General features: G+C 37.9%; 1 protein-coding gene across 2 annotated transcripts; it reads right to left on the bottom strand.

The window, feature by feature from the left end:
- Positions 1 to 9,510: 9,510 nt before the first annotated feature.
- LOC149028703 (disease resistance protein Roq1-like) lies at positions 9,511 to 17,187 on the bottom strand. Of its 2 annotated transcripts, XM_089138698.1 has the most exons (7): positions 16,231 to 17,187; positions 14,856 to 15,984; positions 14,455 to 14,739; positions 13,416 to 14,303; positions 11,939 to 13,278; positions 11,600 to 11,686; positions 9,511 to 9,938 (listed from the first exon to the last, which is right to left on the bottom strand). In XM_089138698.1, the coding sequence occupies exons 1-5, from the start codon at positions 16,689 to 16,691 to the stop codon at positions 12,643 to 12,645; spliced, it is 3,399 nt and encodes a 1,132-aa protein (XP_088994824.1). In that variant the 5' UTR covers positions 16,692 to 17,187; the 3' UTR covers positions 9,511 to 9,938; positions 11,600 to 11,686; positions 11,939 to 12,642. The 2 variants fall into 2 exon arrangements, with proteins under 2 accessions (XP_088994824.1, XP_088994830.1); XM_089138704.1 differs by having other exon boundaries at positions 11,600 to 13,278; positions 13,425 to 14,303; positions 16,231 to 17,186.
- Positions 17,188 to 18,100: the final 913 nt, after the last annotated feature.

Here is an 18,100-nt window from a genome sequence, read left to right as displayed (position 1 = left end):
CTCACAAAAACAACCCAAGATAGATAAAGGAACATCTCATTAGTATTTCAAAATAAAGAATGGAATTAGGAAGGGTCTACCAATGAGAGAAAAATAAGGTTCACAATTAAAGTGAAGGGAAAGAAATTCAAATCATACAATTAGGGATTTACTAACAAGAATCCGTGTATCCCACGGAAAGACTAAGGAGAATAAAGATTCACCCTTAGGACAAAGAATTTACAATCAAGAAAGGTTTTGGGGAGAGTCCAAAGAATTAATAGAAAATAGAAGGGTTGCCAATTGGTTACCCTCTCATGAGAGTTACCCAAGAATTTCCCTTCAAAATCTCACCCTTTTGGTTTCCAATGGTCCAAGGAATAACAAGGATCAACCCCTCAATCATGAGGACACAAGGGAAGGTCATGGTAATAATATGAGACCTTCCCCACAATCATAAAGATAGGTAGAAAATTAGGGAAAGTATCATTAAGAGCTTTGGTGGAATCAAATTCAAGAATCATCGCCATATGGCTTTCAAGAACATAGAGTGAATTGTGGAATTCACTCTAGGGATAAAAGAATTAAAGAAGAGGTCATTACAACAGTGTAATACCCTTCTCAAAATCAGAATATCAGAAGTAGAGAAGAAAGAATGAATTAAAGAAGCAACGAATTGAATACTAACCTTTTAGAAGAGGAACCGATGAAGAAATTTGAAGAGATGCTTGAGGATCTTCCTTGACTTCGAAGGAGAGGATCGGGCTTATCCCACGTTCTCCAAAGACTTAGAACAAAATGAGAGTGAAAAACATGGAGTTCCCCCTTTTACATATCACAAAGAGTCTAAGAATTACTAGGGTTTCACCAAACTGACCAAACTGCCCCCGGTGGTTGATTGATTGCCAAAGAGGAAGTTCAAAGGTCGATCCCACACTATCTAGAGGTTTAGAAACATAATGGGAATAGTTTACCACGAAATTAAAAGAAATAAAGCTTTTGAAAACCTTCAAAACAGATATTTACCAAAATGCCACTGCCTGGACAGCTTATTCAAAACAAAGGATTTAATGGGCCTAACTTCAATATTTTTGGATGGGCTTCTTTCAACACATCATACTACTTACCTAGTATGGAGGGAAGTCTTCAAACCAGGTCCAACTAAGCTTTAGGTCCATCAACCAAGTTCTTCTTCACAAATGAGTAGTTCAACTCCAAATCAAATAAGCTTTCCATAAGGAAACACCATCATCAATATCCATGGGTTTTGGGTCAAACACCATATCTTCTACTGAGATGGCCCACAAAGACATCTTCCTTCATTTTGGGACATTGGATCAATTCTAAGGGAAAGGTCTGACATGGCTTCCTAAGATTTTAAAAGATAGTAAAACTGAAATCACGGTCAAACTTCAAAGTCAACATTAAACAAACCCTACTTGACCCAAAACAGATCGGGTCTTCGGGCTAGATTTGGGGTGGGTGTCACAGTCACTTTTCAAATTAAAGTTAATGGTCAATTATCGGAGAAGGTGGTTCCAACTAGGGGTATTAGATAGGGTTGCCCACCTAGTCCATATATTTTCATTCTCTGTCATGAGGCTTTATCTCAGAGATTAAGTGCAAATATGGGTATCCCTAGGTTGCTAGGATTGCGAATTTCTGCAATAGTCATGATATTAACCATATTTTCTTGATGATGATTGTATGATTTTTTGTCCTGCAAGTGAATCAAATGCTCATCATATCAATTTTATTCTTCAGGAATATATGCATGTTTCCGGCCAACATATTAATTATGCTAAATCATCTGTGGTGTTTAGTAAAGGTACAGTTTTGACTGTTTCGAAGAGCTATCACTTCTATTTTGCAGATTGATGACGTAAGTTCCCATGGTACATATCTGGGTTTACCTTCTACTTTTGGTAAAACTAAAAGTCAACTGTTTGCCTATTTTCGTGATAGAATGGCTAACAAGTTGGCTTATTAGAAGAGTAAGTTATTGTCAAGTGCGGGCAAGGAAATATTAATTAAAGTAGTTGCTCAAGCTCTTCCAACCTATGCGATGTCTATCTTTTTATTACCGAAACACGTAACAGATGGGTTATCTCAACAAAAAGTTTTAACAGATGGACAATGAGGATAAGTTGACAAATGTATTTTGGGCTGATCCACAGATGCAATGTGATTATCAACTATTTGGTGATGTGGTTGTGTTTGATACTACTTTCTGCACAAACAAAGAAAATAGACCGTTAGCTGTGTTTGTGGGATTTAATCATCATAGGACTATGGTTATCTTTGGAGTTACCTTGCTTTATGATGAGACAACTGAGTCATTTGAATGGTTATTTCAAACTTTCTTTGGAGTTAATGGTGACAAGAAGCCAAAGACAATTTTCACTGACCAGGACGTTGCAATGTCAAGGGCACTAATTGAGGTTGCACCTAATACACTTCATGCATTGTGCACTTGGCATTTCTGGCAAAATGCAAAGAAACACCATGGATATTTGATGAGTGAGAAGTCACAATTCTCCAGAATTTTGTTAAATGCATCTACAATTATACAGAAGTTGAGGAATTTGAATATGCATGGAGGAATTTAAGAGAAAATCATGGGGTTGTAAACACTGGTTGGCCAGATTGAACATATGAAATAAAGAAAAAATGGGCTTGTTGTTACATGAAGGACTGTTTCACACTAGGTGTGAGGAGCACACATTAACTGAAAGTTTGAATGCTGATTTGAAACAATGTCTTGGATGCAAACTAGATCTTGTAAGGTTTATGAGACATTTCAAGGATGTTGTGGAGGCAAAACGTGCAAATGAAATGAAAAAAGAATTTGATGCACAAAATGAGGTTCTTGGAGGTGCACATAGGTTTAAACCTATGTTGATTCAAGCTTACCAATTATATACTCCAACTATATTCAAACAATTTTTGAATGAGTTTGAATTGGTGGATAGTCACGGTATCAACAGCCAGAATGTCTCAAGTAATTATGTTGAATATGTGATTTTGAAGGTAGATGAGACTGGTTCCTATACAGGTAAGGCATACACAGTAATTAGTAATACAGTAGAAGAAAGCCTAACATGTAGTTGTAAGAAATTTGAGACTGTTGGGATCCTTTGTGTCCATATCTTAAGGGTGCTCAATTTTCACCAACTCATGTGCATCCCGAACAAATATTTTTTGATGAGATGGAGAAGATCAGTCCGAGAATTAACACAACTTGTCAGAACAGGAAGAGAAGGGGAGGCAAAGAATGACGTTGATGGGAAATTAAGTTGCTTACAGCGAAGTAAGCTGATTACTCCAACATGTTTGAAAGTCATTAACCAAGCCTGTGAAACGGAAGTTGGTTATAACATACTATGTAAGCATGTAAATGGGATTCTCAAAGAGCTCGAAGATGTAGACGTTGTGCAACCTACTGAGCATCCCTCGGAAGAAAATGGTGAAGCCTACCAAAATTTACAGTTAAAACCAAAAGAGTCTCACAAAAGGGGATCAGGAAAAAGAATGAAGCCTTGGCATGAAAAAACACAAAATAAGAGGTCTGTCAGGCTAGTGGAAGGACAGGGCTCCATTGACGTAACCTTGCCAGAGTCTGATTATTTGTCAATGTTTGAGGGTTTTAATACATGGTCAACTCAGGTAAATGCATTTACACACCTTTTGTATTGTACATCTATTTTACCTCATTTCACAATTAATCTTAGGCCTGTTTGTTGTTCAATTATACAGCATGTACCTTCCTCCCAAAATTCAGTACAAAATGGTGTAACTACTGATCATTCTTCAACTAAGGTAAATGCATGTAGGGATCTCTTTTTGTATTGCTCATTTATTTATATTTCAAAGTTATTCTTACCTATTTGTTGTTGGATTATACAGCATGTACCTTCCTCCCAAAATTCAGTGCATATTGGTCAGGGTGCTGATCATTGATCAACTAAGCTATATGCATGTATGGATCTCTTTCTGTATTGCTCATTTATTTTAATTTAAGAGTGATTCTTATAATATTTGTTTTTTGATTATATAGGAAGTAAGTGACTTACAAGGCCCACCACTCATGATTGGAATAGAATGTTGTCAGCGTTCCGAGCATGTGCGGTTGGTCAGGAATAGAATGTTGCGCTCATACATGAGCCACTATACTTCCCATTTTTTTAATGCACATTGAATTTGTATATGGATGGTGGTACTAGTTTGAATAAAACAATGAGGGACATATGTTTCCTTGGTCACAATGAATGTAACTCTTCATTTTAAAATTTCAGTGAGCATTACAGTGGTTGGTTGCTCAAATTGACTGAGCATATGAGTGAATAGTAAATGTGTACACTATATGTCATGGAAATTTTTTTCTATTTTAATTCTTTTGTTGTTGAGGGTTATGGGTGGTTAGGAGTTCCATGGACAAAGCAGGAGCACAAAACTTTTCTTGCTGGGGTACATAAGCATGGTAAAGGTGACTGCAGAGGGATCTCAAGGAATTCTTCTCACCACAAGAAAGCAAAATAACCCAAACACATAAGAACAATACTAGATTATGCGATAAGACCTTCCAAGAACGAGATTGCCTAAGCTCCTAAAGTCACCTCAACTACAGCTCACTCTTGCTATCACAAGGTCGATCGATCAAAATAAATCATCGGCAACCTCACTATCAGTTGGACCCATTAGTGTGATATGATGACTATCAGTAGCCATTAGTCTGTATTCTCTCAATGTTCGTAAGCTTCCATACAGTAAGGAACAGCCAAATAAAGGAATCAACAAACAAGCAGAATGAGCCTTATATCCGAATGACACTAAAATTGGTGCCTTACATTAAGGACATTGGTTGTCTAACAAAATTTAATTCTTGTATGTCTAAACTGGATACGGTACATAACAATAAATATGTAATACCCAACCACTTGACCATTGTCCTCTTGTCTAGCTTACAGTACTGACACAAAAGAACGCCCTTTACATGTTTGCTGAATAAAGTACATAACAAGAAACTAAAAAAACCCAAACACATAAGAACAATACTATATGATACAACATTGTGATTTGGGCCAACACTGATTGATTGTGCACTTGATGAGTAGGGGCTCGCCATGCAGCACCGAAATTCAGCTGATTGCCTAGTGGGTCGTCATATATTATTGGCGATCTCACATCCTTCTTACTATTCACATTGTCATACGACGTTGAAGCTCTAGAATGTGCGTATGTTGCTGCTACTTCACTACCACACATCTTATCTACCCAAAGAAAAGAATGTGGATGCTTTTCACTATTTGGGCACCTATAAAATCTGCGACCAGGATTTTTTGTTGTGTTTGAAGTCAGTAGCAACATTCTGCTTTGCCCGCAGTAGCATAATGGAGTGGGTTGCTCCATTAACATGGAAGACTGCTCTTCACAATTGCATCCGCCTACGATTTAAACAAAGGATAACACAACTGCACCAAATTGACAACTCATCAAGCATAACGGTGACTCAAATATGGAGATCTACAATACTAACCCCTTTCTTAAGTCAAAGTTTGATGATCAAGTATGTCAAAATAAAACAAAACAAATATGATCAAACAATACAAACTGCCAAACATCATCGAAAGTCTTCAACAAATATCCTTAAATCAATGCAATGATACAGAAAATATAATGCCTCCCTTCCCCACCACAAGTCACAAAATACTAATCCATACATGCTTATAGGAACTTATATTTTTAATTCAAAAATCATTCCCCACCACAAGTCTGTACAAACCATAGAATCATAGTATATATATCATATGGAACCGCCCCTATAGCCACATAGGCCTGACCAACTTTGGATTTAACATAAAGCTCCAATTATTATAAGAACATTATCTCTTGACTGTGCACGAAACCATTTAATTTAAACATGGACGAAATGTTTTAATAAGCCAATGCTAAAACAGCACCATATTAAATGCAAAAAAACATGTCATAGGAAACCAACAAATTAGAACCGATAAATATTTCAATTGTAAAAAGAATGAAGCTTTTGTCAGATAATACTGCACTCATGATAGAGCAAATAGCCACAGCAACAAAAGTATTATCCCACTGTTCTCCAACATATTTTACCTGAAAGTAGAAATCAAATTCCAATTTCAAAGTACAATGTCAGGCTTATAATCTGAGAGCGCATTTCAACTTTTCATTCACATGACTCGAGCCCTTGGAGCTTACAAAAGACACCAAAAAAATGTAAGGTTTCAAAGAGAGAGTGCTCAACCATAGTTTTGAACACTACTACCAAAATATCACACTACTTGGAACTAGTTTACTAAAATCCAAATTATAGGATAGAATAGTAGAACTAGTGGCAGAAATAATATTCCATCTATTTGATTATTTAATTTCTTCCTCAATCGATATCTTCTCAACCTATCAGCCTCTTCCTCTAACAAAACTTGCATTTCAAATTTTAATACATATCTAGGAGGAAGAGCATGTCTGTAATTACACTCTTTACCACCATTAGGACAAACCTACAACCAATCATATTGTTTCTTGTCCACTACTTCCAGAAAGTTTATACAAACTATGCATATAACCATGACTTTGAGAATAGAGATAATGCTTTCTACTTACAACCAACTACTATCACCATTGAAAGAACTACTAATAATGGGGAAAAAATAAAATATCAAAAGCCTGAAATGTTGAACAAGTATATGACAACTTGTTAAAGCATGCTTTAGGAGGTTATAGGCTCAACTAAAAAGAAGGAAACTGACGAATGATGTATAACATATTAATAAACAAACAATGGTGCTGATTACTCACCTCTTATTGTTGTACAATGGAACTGCTTCAAACAAATTTTCTTCTCACTTATGTTTTGGTTGTTTAACAATATCATAGAAATCCAACTGAGAGCACAAGTCTGAGAGATGAAATCAAAATGGACTATGCCATAGAATTTGAGCAACATACGAAATTCAGATAAGGCAAGCAAGGTTTTTTTTTTTTTTTTTTAATCAAGGAGATCATGAAATGCAAAGTTTGTCTTTGAAGATGCATAGGTTTAGGAAAAATGGAAACGTCATTAATTTCCAAAAATATGAAACAACGTATTCTCTATTAGTAAAATAAAAAGCCCGAGTGAAGCTATTGTGTTCAACAAAACCAACCTGTACAACAGACTTTGGGAACAAATCCAATCACCTTTGCCAAAAAATCTGTACCCAATCTAATCAGAAACCGAATGGAAAGCTATAAATTCAACACTTAAGCAAATAATAAAATAATGATTTCAACAGAAATATTAAAAATCAGATGTCATTATAGAAAACCCACCGGTAAATCTTACTTTCACAGAGTCCAAAAGCAGAAGCTCCCCACTCAGTGAAAACTCAACCGCGTACGGCTCGATTCCAACCTTACTCCCATCGTTGTCTTCCTCTTCTTCTTCACCTTCACAGCGTCTCCTGAAATTAGGGTAAATGACAAAATGAGCAAGAAGTGATGTGAATAATGTAAACCAGGAGCATTTTAGGAGAGAATAATGGCACCATTTCGTGTTTCTTCTTTAAGAGCAGAACGCTGGAACGAGAACCCAAACTACGGCTTCTTCTTCTTCAAGCCACTGCTTCAACCTACTTCTTCTTCTGCTGAAGCTTTAAGGTTTGCTTCTTCTTCTTCAAAAACGCTGTAACCAAACTGGGAAATGCTCCTCCGCAACTTCTTCTTCAACAACGCTGGAACCTCTCAAACTGGGAAATGCTCCTCTGCAACTTCTTCTTCAACAACGCTGGAACCTTCCAATTCGTCTTCCTCTTCTAATTCTCCTCTGCTATACGAAAAATGGATTTGGGGCTTTTGATTTTGAAATGAAACACGAGATGTAGAAAACAAACGCTTTTGTGATTCAAATTTGAAAACGTATTTGTCGCGCATTTTGAAATCATATCGTATCGTATACAATTGTATTTTGTTAAAGGTATAAAACAATTGTATGTATGTTCGTATTTATAACATATACTACAACTCAAATGAGAAAGTCGAACCGCCCAACTCTAACCGGTTTAGCGTCATTAGACCGAATCGTTCCCAAAAAGCTGCTTTAACAAGTTGTTTACCTTATTTTAATGGAAGGATGATGCGAGCCGTCCGATATAATCGGACGGCTCGCTTGACGGTCCTGCGCATTAATTACGCAGGACCTCAGCAAAATTGGGGGGTTTGGGGTTGGTATAGAGTAATGACAGACACATCTCCCACGCCCAGCCACCAAAAGGCTAGAAGCAAGAGACTGGCAGGAAACGTATTCACTGTTAACAATTATATATATATATATATATATATAAAATCTGAAGCCCCCCTTCCAATTTATGATGGGTCATTAAAGGGGGGGGGGGGGAAGAAGAAAAGGAAATGGTTATTGCTATTAATCTTGAAATTTTGAATCCTTCAAGGTAAATAGTCCAAGTAATTATCAATGTTGCCTCCTTTGACTCCCCAACCTGCAGAAGCTGTCACCAAACATATATATTTTGAATCTCTGAAAGAAGGAAATCATTGTTCACAGACAAATTATAGTGATAAAGGCAATACGGCAACAATAGTTATCAGAAATACCTTAGTCCAATGGCAGGCTGTAAAGTCCAACAAGGGAGGAGAGCTTCTTTCTTAATATTGGGACAAGAATGGACCAGATAACCATTGCACTAACCTGTTAAAGACAGAGATGGAACCGAGGTGTGATACTGATGAAGAAACCTACATATAAACATTGGACTAGCAGTGATACCACCTCACAATATATAGCAGCATCCTTGGATCACATCACCAGATCATTGTCTCAGACCTCTCATTATATTTCTCTTTATCATGCCTCGCTCTGGAAAAAGACAAATGTTGGGTGACTTCGGTCTGAAGAAAGAAAGCCTTAGAGGCAAATGCAACAACATTGCCTTTTTTTGCAACTTGAGTAAGATTTCCCGTGTTGGGCATTCGACGTGGAATTGAATTAAAGCAGGGGGCAGCTTTGGTATGCATTGAAGCTTATACATACTAAGTTCAAGGTTAAGCAAGGAAGTCATATTCTCCATTGACCTAGGCATATATTTAAGATCATCCCACTATGAAAGATGCAATGCCTCTAGCTTTTTTAGCTGTCCAAGATCATTAGGCAGTGCTTCAATACTTGTCTTGTCCAAGAAAAGTGCAACCAAAGATTCTTTTAGGTGTCCAATGGATTCAGGCAGCTTATTGAGTAACACCTCTATAATAATGAGCTAGCCAGAAAAGCAAAATGTCAGAATCCCTGATGGCTTTGGTATTCATAGTCTTAACTCATACAGCAGAAATGAACAATCCAATTTCTCTTTTTGATGGAATAATTAGACATTGCTTAGGACCAACGGGTCACACGACAGTGCACTTGTCACACCCCACCCGCCGGTCTCGGTTATACCCGACAACCCGTGGGTGCGATCCGGCACAGAATCCACGGTCTTACCATCAATAATAATAAATGCAAGAAATAGATAATCAAGAGCAAGAGGAAGTTCAAATAATTAATCAAAAAGGATTACAGGAGTCCAAATACTCCAATGAATGAATCAAAGAAAAAATCAAATCAAAGAAATCAAGTTTCAAGAATTAACGAGTTCAGCCGAAGCAAAATAAAATAAACTAAATCAGTATCTTTCTAGTAGCTTTCTCTAAAATTATAGTCTTCTCTTCTAAAATAGCAAGAAAAGGGGTTCTTCAGTTCTTTTTCAAAAAGACTTCACAAAATGCCTGACAATTTGCCTCCTTCTGCTGTCAATGTGTACTGTAAGCACACTCCAAGCATCCGCAGGAGGTTTCGTGGAATACACCTCCGTCTCCCACTGACGGTACCACATCTTCTTCATAGAAGTTGCTCCGGTCACATGGAACTTCTCCTAATTCCGTCGCACTACCATCTGTACAATATATTATAACATACAAAGAAACGAATGAGTTCTAACGAACTCAATAAGGATAACACATTTATCATGCATATGACCACATATCCAGATAAGCATATATGAAATGAATGATATGCAAGAATATGAATACTACTAAGATCTAACTATGCAAGTCTTTAGACAGTTGACATGCGTTAGGATATAACATCAACCCTCCTCTGGGTAGGTCTAGTCATTTTGATCTCTCACGGACTAGTTACCTCTATTGGGATCCCGGGTAAAGGGGTTCAGTCCTCATCAGTCAACCATGGTTGGGGTTTAAGTCAACACTCTCTTACAACGACCATTGACATGAGTATTGGCGCATGTCGGGGTCTCTAATCCAATGCAAAGTCATACAATAACATACTACATGAAGTCCAGATACTTCCCCTATGACACCAACCAACTCGGTTCCGTATCCTTCTCTACCTAAGAATGAGAATCCTCACGGATTGACTACTGCTGTTGGACTCCATTCCCTAACCCTATGGTCATCCAATATTGTTGGGGCAAATGCTCTCATGACCCCTCACAACTCCCTGATTGCTCCTTGAATGTCCATGAGCCCAAACCCTAACATATGTAACCCTACCATTGTATGATTAATAGTGAACCACTGAGTCTCTGCACAGACTGGTTACAGCTGTAGAATACAACAGAGTCACATCCCCATTATCACAGGTCATCCGGTTTCAATTCCCCTACCGAAAGGGTAGTAGCATGTAAGGATACCTAGCCATGCAATCTAGACTTCCTAGGTATGTCATCCAGCAGTTATGATAATGCTAGAGGCATCAGTGAGGATATGTCCCATACCATAGCCCTCTGATATCCCAAGCAATGGATACCCAATAAGATACCCTTCCATCACAACTACATCACATCATCTATCATTATAACATAATCAAGCAATCTATATCACAAAGTGATAGAGTATATAAACACATCATTTACAACATACAATCAACATTAATTCAATGATTTATACAACTACAAAGAAATTACATGAACAATGAAGAGGGTAAGAAATATATCATTTATCATATAGCATGTCATTACATATAAATAATAAAGTGTGCCCTTACATGTAATTATGTAAAAAGTTTACTAAAGTGCTAATAATTTCACCAACAACACTTCCAGCAAACTATATAGGTCACCTAAACATAAGGTTGTAAAAATACATAGAAGACATGAGTCAAATCAAAGCAAAGACAAACTTCACAGAGCTACTGTGACTCAACCGGTTGTTTGCGGCGGTTAGTTGGGTCAAGTGACCCCCCTGAGCTACCGCCCCTGTTACAGATAGTTTGTAAGTCCGAAATTCTAACTTTTGATCATCCAATTTTAATCCGATTTCGGGATGATTTAAGTCCGAATTTCATTCTTAAGAAGTCTGTAACAAATGTGCGAATCAGCAACCTAAAATTCAAAAGATTCATAATTCAATTCATCTCCTTTGATTAAATCCATCATTTATTCGAATGCAATGATCCATTTTCGGATAAGATCTTCTAAAATTCATTGACAATGAATAGAACCAATACAATTTAGTCACTACAAACAAAAAGGGAATAGATCTACTCCATTCCAAAAGATGAAGGAAGAGTATGGAGTGAATGAAGATCACTTACCTCTTCAAGATTCGCAAAATAAACGAAGGATTGGCTCTATTTCGCAATCCACGCTTCTCTCACCTTCCAGCGCGTGTTCTCTGCCTCCTAACCTTCCACAACAGCAATCCCAAGTAAAATAATGAGTAAAAAGGTCGGGGTTTGCTATATATAGGGAACAAGGGGTAAATTAGGGCAACACCACACAAGCAGACTTGGTGGTCGCTTGGGGCGGTTGATTGGCCAATCAACCGCCTTAAGCAACCGCCCCCTAGTACCTTTCAGTACTTGAGGGTTTTGCTCAAGGGGTTGATCCCCAACTCCAACCTAACCCTAAACAACATGTAGGAGAGGTCTTACCTTCAATCCGGACATCTTCAAATACCTCTTGGCTCTGACTGAAAGTCCATTTTCCCAGTAAGGCAGGTTCTTCATCTAGAGAATTCAGATCCATGGACTCAGGATATAGATCATGGACTTCAATCCGGATTCCACAACTTATTTCAGCTTGACCTTCAAGTTATCGGTCCTGCAATACGAATTCCAGGTTAAAAATACGGGGGTTGTTACATGCACAATCGACTTTGCACACTCCATCCTTCAGCCCTTCGCCTATCTGGTTGGTAGGCAAGCTACCTTGATCCATCTTTGGTTTCGATTCTTGGTTCTGCAAACATATCCTTCCTATTTTTTTGGTTTTCAGGAACATTTTTGCCACTAGGTAGCAGCAAAAAGAGGTTCTTCACCAAAAAAGATCAAAGGCAGCAGCAAAATTTAGTCTTATGATCACCAGCATCATCATCCTCATATTGAGTAATTATGTTCTCCATCACACCCGTTTCATGAGTTGATCACCAGCATCATCATTGAGTAATTATGTTCTCCATCACCCCCGTTTCATGATTTTTCATTAGTCATCTCCTCTACTTTGAATCTGTTCTACGTCTTAAACTCCATCCACCAAAAGTAGCTGCCCCTAGAATATCTCCAATGTTTGCAGTAACTCTGTTCTGCATCTGACCTATATCATAAGTCATCTCCTCTTCACCCTCTGAAATAGGTTCTCAAATGTTTTCATCCTCTGTCGTCCTCGGATATCTTACAACCCGAAGAAACTTGACACGATCACCATATGCAAGGCATTCATCGTCAGACATCGTTGACCCCTCTTTAATCAAGTATAAACTCACTGCTCCCAGGCTGTACTGATTCAAATTATGTATGTCTTCCGTAAAATCCCACAATGGACGATCTGACTGAGCATTTACATGTGTTACCTCAACAGTATCTCCACCCTCCAGCAAAAACCCAAACCAATCAAACCCTTGGAATTCATGAATGAATTCTATGTCACCACCTGGGCAGCCAGAGTTGATGGTGCCGTGAATTGCCAGGCTGACTTTATACTTGGTTTCGTTATCTTTCCTGTGGATACAACTTGTAACGTCCATAGAGATACATCTTGGCAGCTTACGTCCTGAATCGGAATACAGTGGGTCCCTACTGTTGTAGACTCTGAGAGAAACATGCATAACCAACTTGCTACCGCTATCGTTAGGGATCTTGAAATAGCTATGATCTGTTACCCAGCTACATCTACAGAAATTGTTACCGACCTCCAAAGTACAATTACATGTCTTTTGTCGCAAAGGTAACCAAATCTGCCTCCTAATTTCAGTATTATCTCTGAGAATTGTTTCCTGTAACTTAGAGGAAAAGAAACAACTACTGTGTGTTAGTTGTCATCAATCTGAAAATAATAAACTATATCATTAATTAGTATGGCTAGCTATAAGGAGAAGAGAAGTAAATTAAGGACCTGGTGGACCTGGTGGACCTGGTGGACCTGGTGGACATGTGTCAGCCTCGAATGATTTGGTACTGCTACTACACAGCAGCTTCTACCCAAATCATAGATTAGTTCACTGAATTCATTGCCGATCTTGCTATTCTCAGCATATCCTCTAAATTTCTGTGCCGTTACATTATAAGCTCCAAGCTCAATGAACCTCAAGTTTTTCATATTCTGTATGCATGGTATGCCCACTAGTATACTTCTTCCAAAACAAAATCTAATTAAATTAGAGGGCATCCTTGGTATGCAAAATAGCTTGCTGCATCCAGAAAGATCTAAGTCACGCAAAGACGTCATAGTCACCATTGAACTCGGAAGACGCAGTAGTTGATGGTTATCGGAAAGAACCAACACCTCCAAATTCTTTAACAGTACAACATCATCAGGCAGTGCTTTAATCTTCGTCCATCCCAAGGAAAGCTCAGTCAAATATTCTTGTAGGTCACTGATGGAACTAGGCAACTCTTCCAAATTGTAGCAATTAGAAATTTTAAGTTTCTTGAGAGAATGTAGAGCACCAATGGAACCAGGCAACTCTTTTAGTGAGCGGCAATAAGTAAGATCAAGTTTCTGGAGAGAACTCAACCTGCCTATACTGTCTGGGAGTTCCTCAAGTGAACCGCAACCCAGAAGAATGAACTTCTGGAGAGAACTCAACCTACATTTACTGTTTGGGAGTTCTCTAAGAGATTCGCAAGATGTCAAGTCCAAGAAAAGAAGCTGCTTTAACTCCCCAATGGATTCATGCAAATTAACCAATTTTAAGCAATAAGAAAGATTTAAATTCTCCAACCTAGGAAATCCCGAGAAGTTAGGAGACTCAGACAGCTTACAACGTTCAAGTTGAAGAACTTTCAATTGTTGAAACAGCTGTCAAACACACACAAAAAGATGAATGAAGATATTACTAATTGATGACAGCCAATAATATTCTCAAATGCAAAGCAAATTTATTCCCCCCCTTTTGGTAAGAGAAAGCAAAATTCTTGCAAAGAATAAAACACAAATACCACTAGCTCACCTTATTTTGAGGCCACTTATTCCAAGCTTGTCTAAATCTTCCATTAGTTAACTCAAGTACAACTAGTTCTTCATGATAGAAATCAGCAGGCAATTTTACCAAAGGACAATGGTGCCAACATAGCCACCTTAACCGAGAAGGAAGACAGTGAAAGTTTCCCTTCAAGAATGCTCCATTAACTTGTAGTAATCTTAGTTCATGCATCTTCTCAAAGTCTTTGATACTTAAACATGCTTCTTCAAAACACCCAGAGCTAGAGATGATACCTTCAATAATTTCATTCCCCTACATGAAAGAAAAAGTAGCATGAATGATTATACAAAAAAAAATTGTAGAGTTAATTAATCCAGTTGTGTACTTAGTGCATTTTTCAGCATTTCGTCAGTTTGAGTAGGTATTACCTTACATCCCTTCATGATCATATCAGGGGACCATATTCGGCTATGGTAATTAGGACTCTCAAGCCTTTGATTGTAGGCAATTCTCCTTCCCATATCTCTAACTTGATCATGTATCCACAAAGTCTCATTTTTCCGGCCATAATTTGACATTTGAATCCTTAAAAGGGATTTTCTCTTCAGAACTTCCAAACGGTATGCAGGCTCAAAGCCACAAGCTTCCCATATGGAAATTACTATTTTCACCTTCCATCCTATGAAAAAACATGTGGCATCGAGAAACATGGATTTCTCGATATCATGTAAACTATCATAGGTTGTCTTCAACTTTTCATAAACAGTATCATCAGGAAGTTGTTTTAACATCCGAATTTTAGATTCCCATACTTCTTTATCTTCTACCATAGATAAATCACAACCCAAAACCTCCAAGGCTAAAGGCAACCCTCCTGTAGTGGCTACTATGTTAACTGAAAGATTTTTATAACCGTTAGGAGGTTTGTCCATTGAAAATGCATTCAAAGTGAAGAGTTGAAGACTCTCTTCTGCATTCAATTCCCTAGGCTCAAATATCTTTCTACAATTTTTAGGAATTCTGCCGAGAACACTTTGATCTCTTGTTGTTACTATTATCCTACTTCCGGAGCCAAACCAACTGAGATCACGAGCCAAAGCATCTAGTTGTGTACGATCACCCACATCATCAAGAATGAGAAGAGTTTTCATATTCTGAAGCCTTGCTTTAATCAATCCCAATCCTTCTTGAGAGCTGCATATTTTTGTTTCCATGCGAGACATACCATAAAGAAGTTCCTCTTGCAAACAAACGATGCCCTTGCTTCGCGATGCTTTCTCTCTAACGTCTCCAATAAAACAACTCCTCCTAAAATTTTCAGAGATGCAATTGTATACTATTGTTGCAATGGTTGTTTTTCCTATGCCACCTTGACCACATATTCCTATAAATTGAACATCCCTAGAGCCAACATTTGATGCGTTTGATAAAAGAGATAACACGGATTCTACTCGGGATTCTAATCCAACAGGGTTTTTAATATCAATTAAAGGAACAATGTTGACTCGAATCCAAGTTTTTTGAACGACATCCTCAACCAACTTTGATTCATCGTCCCTGCAATTGATAGAAAGGGAAATCCAAACTCACAACACAGCTAGAAGTGAAATTTCAATCCTAAAGTAACATTTGAAATAGATAAAGTTTCTTGGAGTTAGAAATTTTCATCAAGGTATGCTTCTATTCACTGATACGAAACTAGAAACCTGTGAATGATTAAAAAATGACCTTAATATACGAGATGAAACATATACATTGTTATGCTAGCTTTTTAATTTTTTTTTTCAGACAAATTGGACTAACCCGTTGTTGAAGACCCATCCACTCTTATCTCCAATCACTCGCAAAGTTTGTTTCCATCTCTGTAGAGTTTCGGACTCCTCCTTTGTATTTCTTTGAGGTGAAATCTCAAAATACCCTGTTTGATTTTTAACACTGGATGTCTTAACCTTGAAGAAAATGGGGAAAATGATTTGACCATCAGTTCTATGGCATTCCAAAATCTGAGTGAGCTCCCTGAGGCACCAGCTGCTTTCTGTGTATCTTTCACTCAGGACAACAATGGAAAGCTTGGAGTTTTTAATTGCTGAAAGCAGTCCTGCTCCAATATCTTCTCCTTTCCACAGATCCTCGCTGTCAATGAAAGCATGGATTCCACGATACTTTAAAGCCTTATGAAGGTGTCCAACGATGGAATTACGCGTGTCTTCACCTCTGAAGTTGATAAACACATCATAATTTGAAGATCCAACCTGAAGCTCCATAAAATTTGCAGGTGCGGATAGATGAGATTCTGAATCGATTAAAGAAAGGAAGAAGCTCTCTCAGTGTGAGAATTGAGTTACGTTGTTTTGAAGAAGAAAGACGATTGATGCGAGAGCAGAGGAATACCGCTTCTTTATCCTGCTTCCGCTTCCGGAACTACCGCCTGCGCGTCTGTAAAATGAAATGAGAAAAGGAGACTTCTCAAATCCGAATCTTATTTTTTGTTAAATTCAAATCCGGTTCTTCGTCGTCAATTTTCTTCTTTCCGCGCGTGTTCCTACTTTCCTGGGGCGCACCCGGGTATTGATTTTCATGGAAAGTGAAAATTACGTGGCACTCACTTTATCTTTAAAATTTAATTGACACTCACATGTATAATTGCAAGATACCTGCGGTTAAAATTTATTATTAAATAATTAATACAATTATTTAAATATTTTTATTTTTATTTAATTTATTTAAAATTTAAATTTTAAATTACTCAAATATCCTCTAGTCTTCTAGGTAGAGAAATGACAATATTACTTTCAGTTTGATATCCTCTCATACCCAACTTGGTGAGTCCGGATCAGTGACCCCGACGAGGAGCACTTTGTGCTCCCCGACGCTTCCTAACCACAAAGATCAGTGGGGCCCACGGTGAAAAACACTTTTTGAAAAAAATAAAAATAAAAAACTTTTTTCCACCAGTGGAACCCACTAGTTTTTGTGGTCAGGAAGCCATGTTGTGCTCCCCCGACGGGGAGATGATCCAGATCCCAACTTGGTGGAGTGTTTGCTTCACCTATCTTCTACCTACATTATCCTTTCTCTGCAATCTCCAATCTCTGCTTCTTGTTCTTTTAAGGGATTCAACCAAAACAAAAAGAAGGACAAGAAAACTATTTTAATGCAAAGGTCAAGCAATAAAATGCCCACAACACCACCCAAATCAGCCCTTCAAGTTCACAGGATCAACAACACAAACATGATCTCTCACTGGCACGAGCAACCTCAAACCACCACCGCCACAGCCAACGGCGCTGCCATCCACCGCCGTATCATGGATTGTTCTCTAGTTTCCGAACCGGAAACCATCGCACGCCATCACGCCCATATAGTAAGTCCCAACCAGTGTTCATCTGTCGTGGTTCAACCATGGTAAAAATTCGAGGGAAACTCAAGTTTCGATCGGGTGAAAATGGAAAACTTAGGTGGAAACTTGGAAATTTTCGAGGAAACCAAGGACTTTTTTTACAAGTTTCGATAGGTTTTAGAGAATATTTTGGGGGTGGGATTCTATATTTAAGCTAATTAGAGTATAAAGAACACATTGGCACATGCATTTTAGTAAAAATAGCAACGTAGATATATCATTCAAAGTACATAACATTAATGTAAAGATGACCGAGAAGTACACAATAAAGTT

The sequence above is a fragment of the Hakea prostrata genome, chromosome 1, assembly GCF_041222555.1.
Source record: "Hakea prostrata isolate BN-2017 chromosome 1, UWA_Hpros_2, whole genome shotgun sequence".
Lineage (NCBI taxonomy): Eukaryota > Viridiplantae > Streptophyta > Magnoliopsida > Proteales > Proteaceae > Hakea > Hakea prostrata.
The sequence above is the reverse complement of the archived record's forward strand: the minus strand, read 5'-3'. Positions and strand labels throughout refer to the sequence as shown.

What these genes read in the sequence shown, in the direction of transcription:
- LOC149028703 (XM_089138698.1), bottom strand. Translation starts at nt 16,691, where the DNA reads ATGGAGCTTCAGGTTGGATCTTCAAATTATGATGTGTTTATCAACTTC. An exon ending in GGATGGGTCTTCAACAACGG is followed by an intron (nt 15,985 to 16,230) that starts GTTAGTCCAATT and finishes TATCAATTGCAG; the next exon opens with GGACGATGAATCAAAGTTGG. An exon ending in ATAAGTGGCCTCAAAATAAG is followed by an intron (nt 14,304 to 14,454) that starts GTGAGCTAGTGG and finishes TGTGTTTGACAG; the next exon opens with CTGTTTCAACAATTGAAAGT.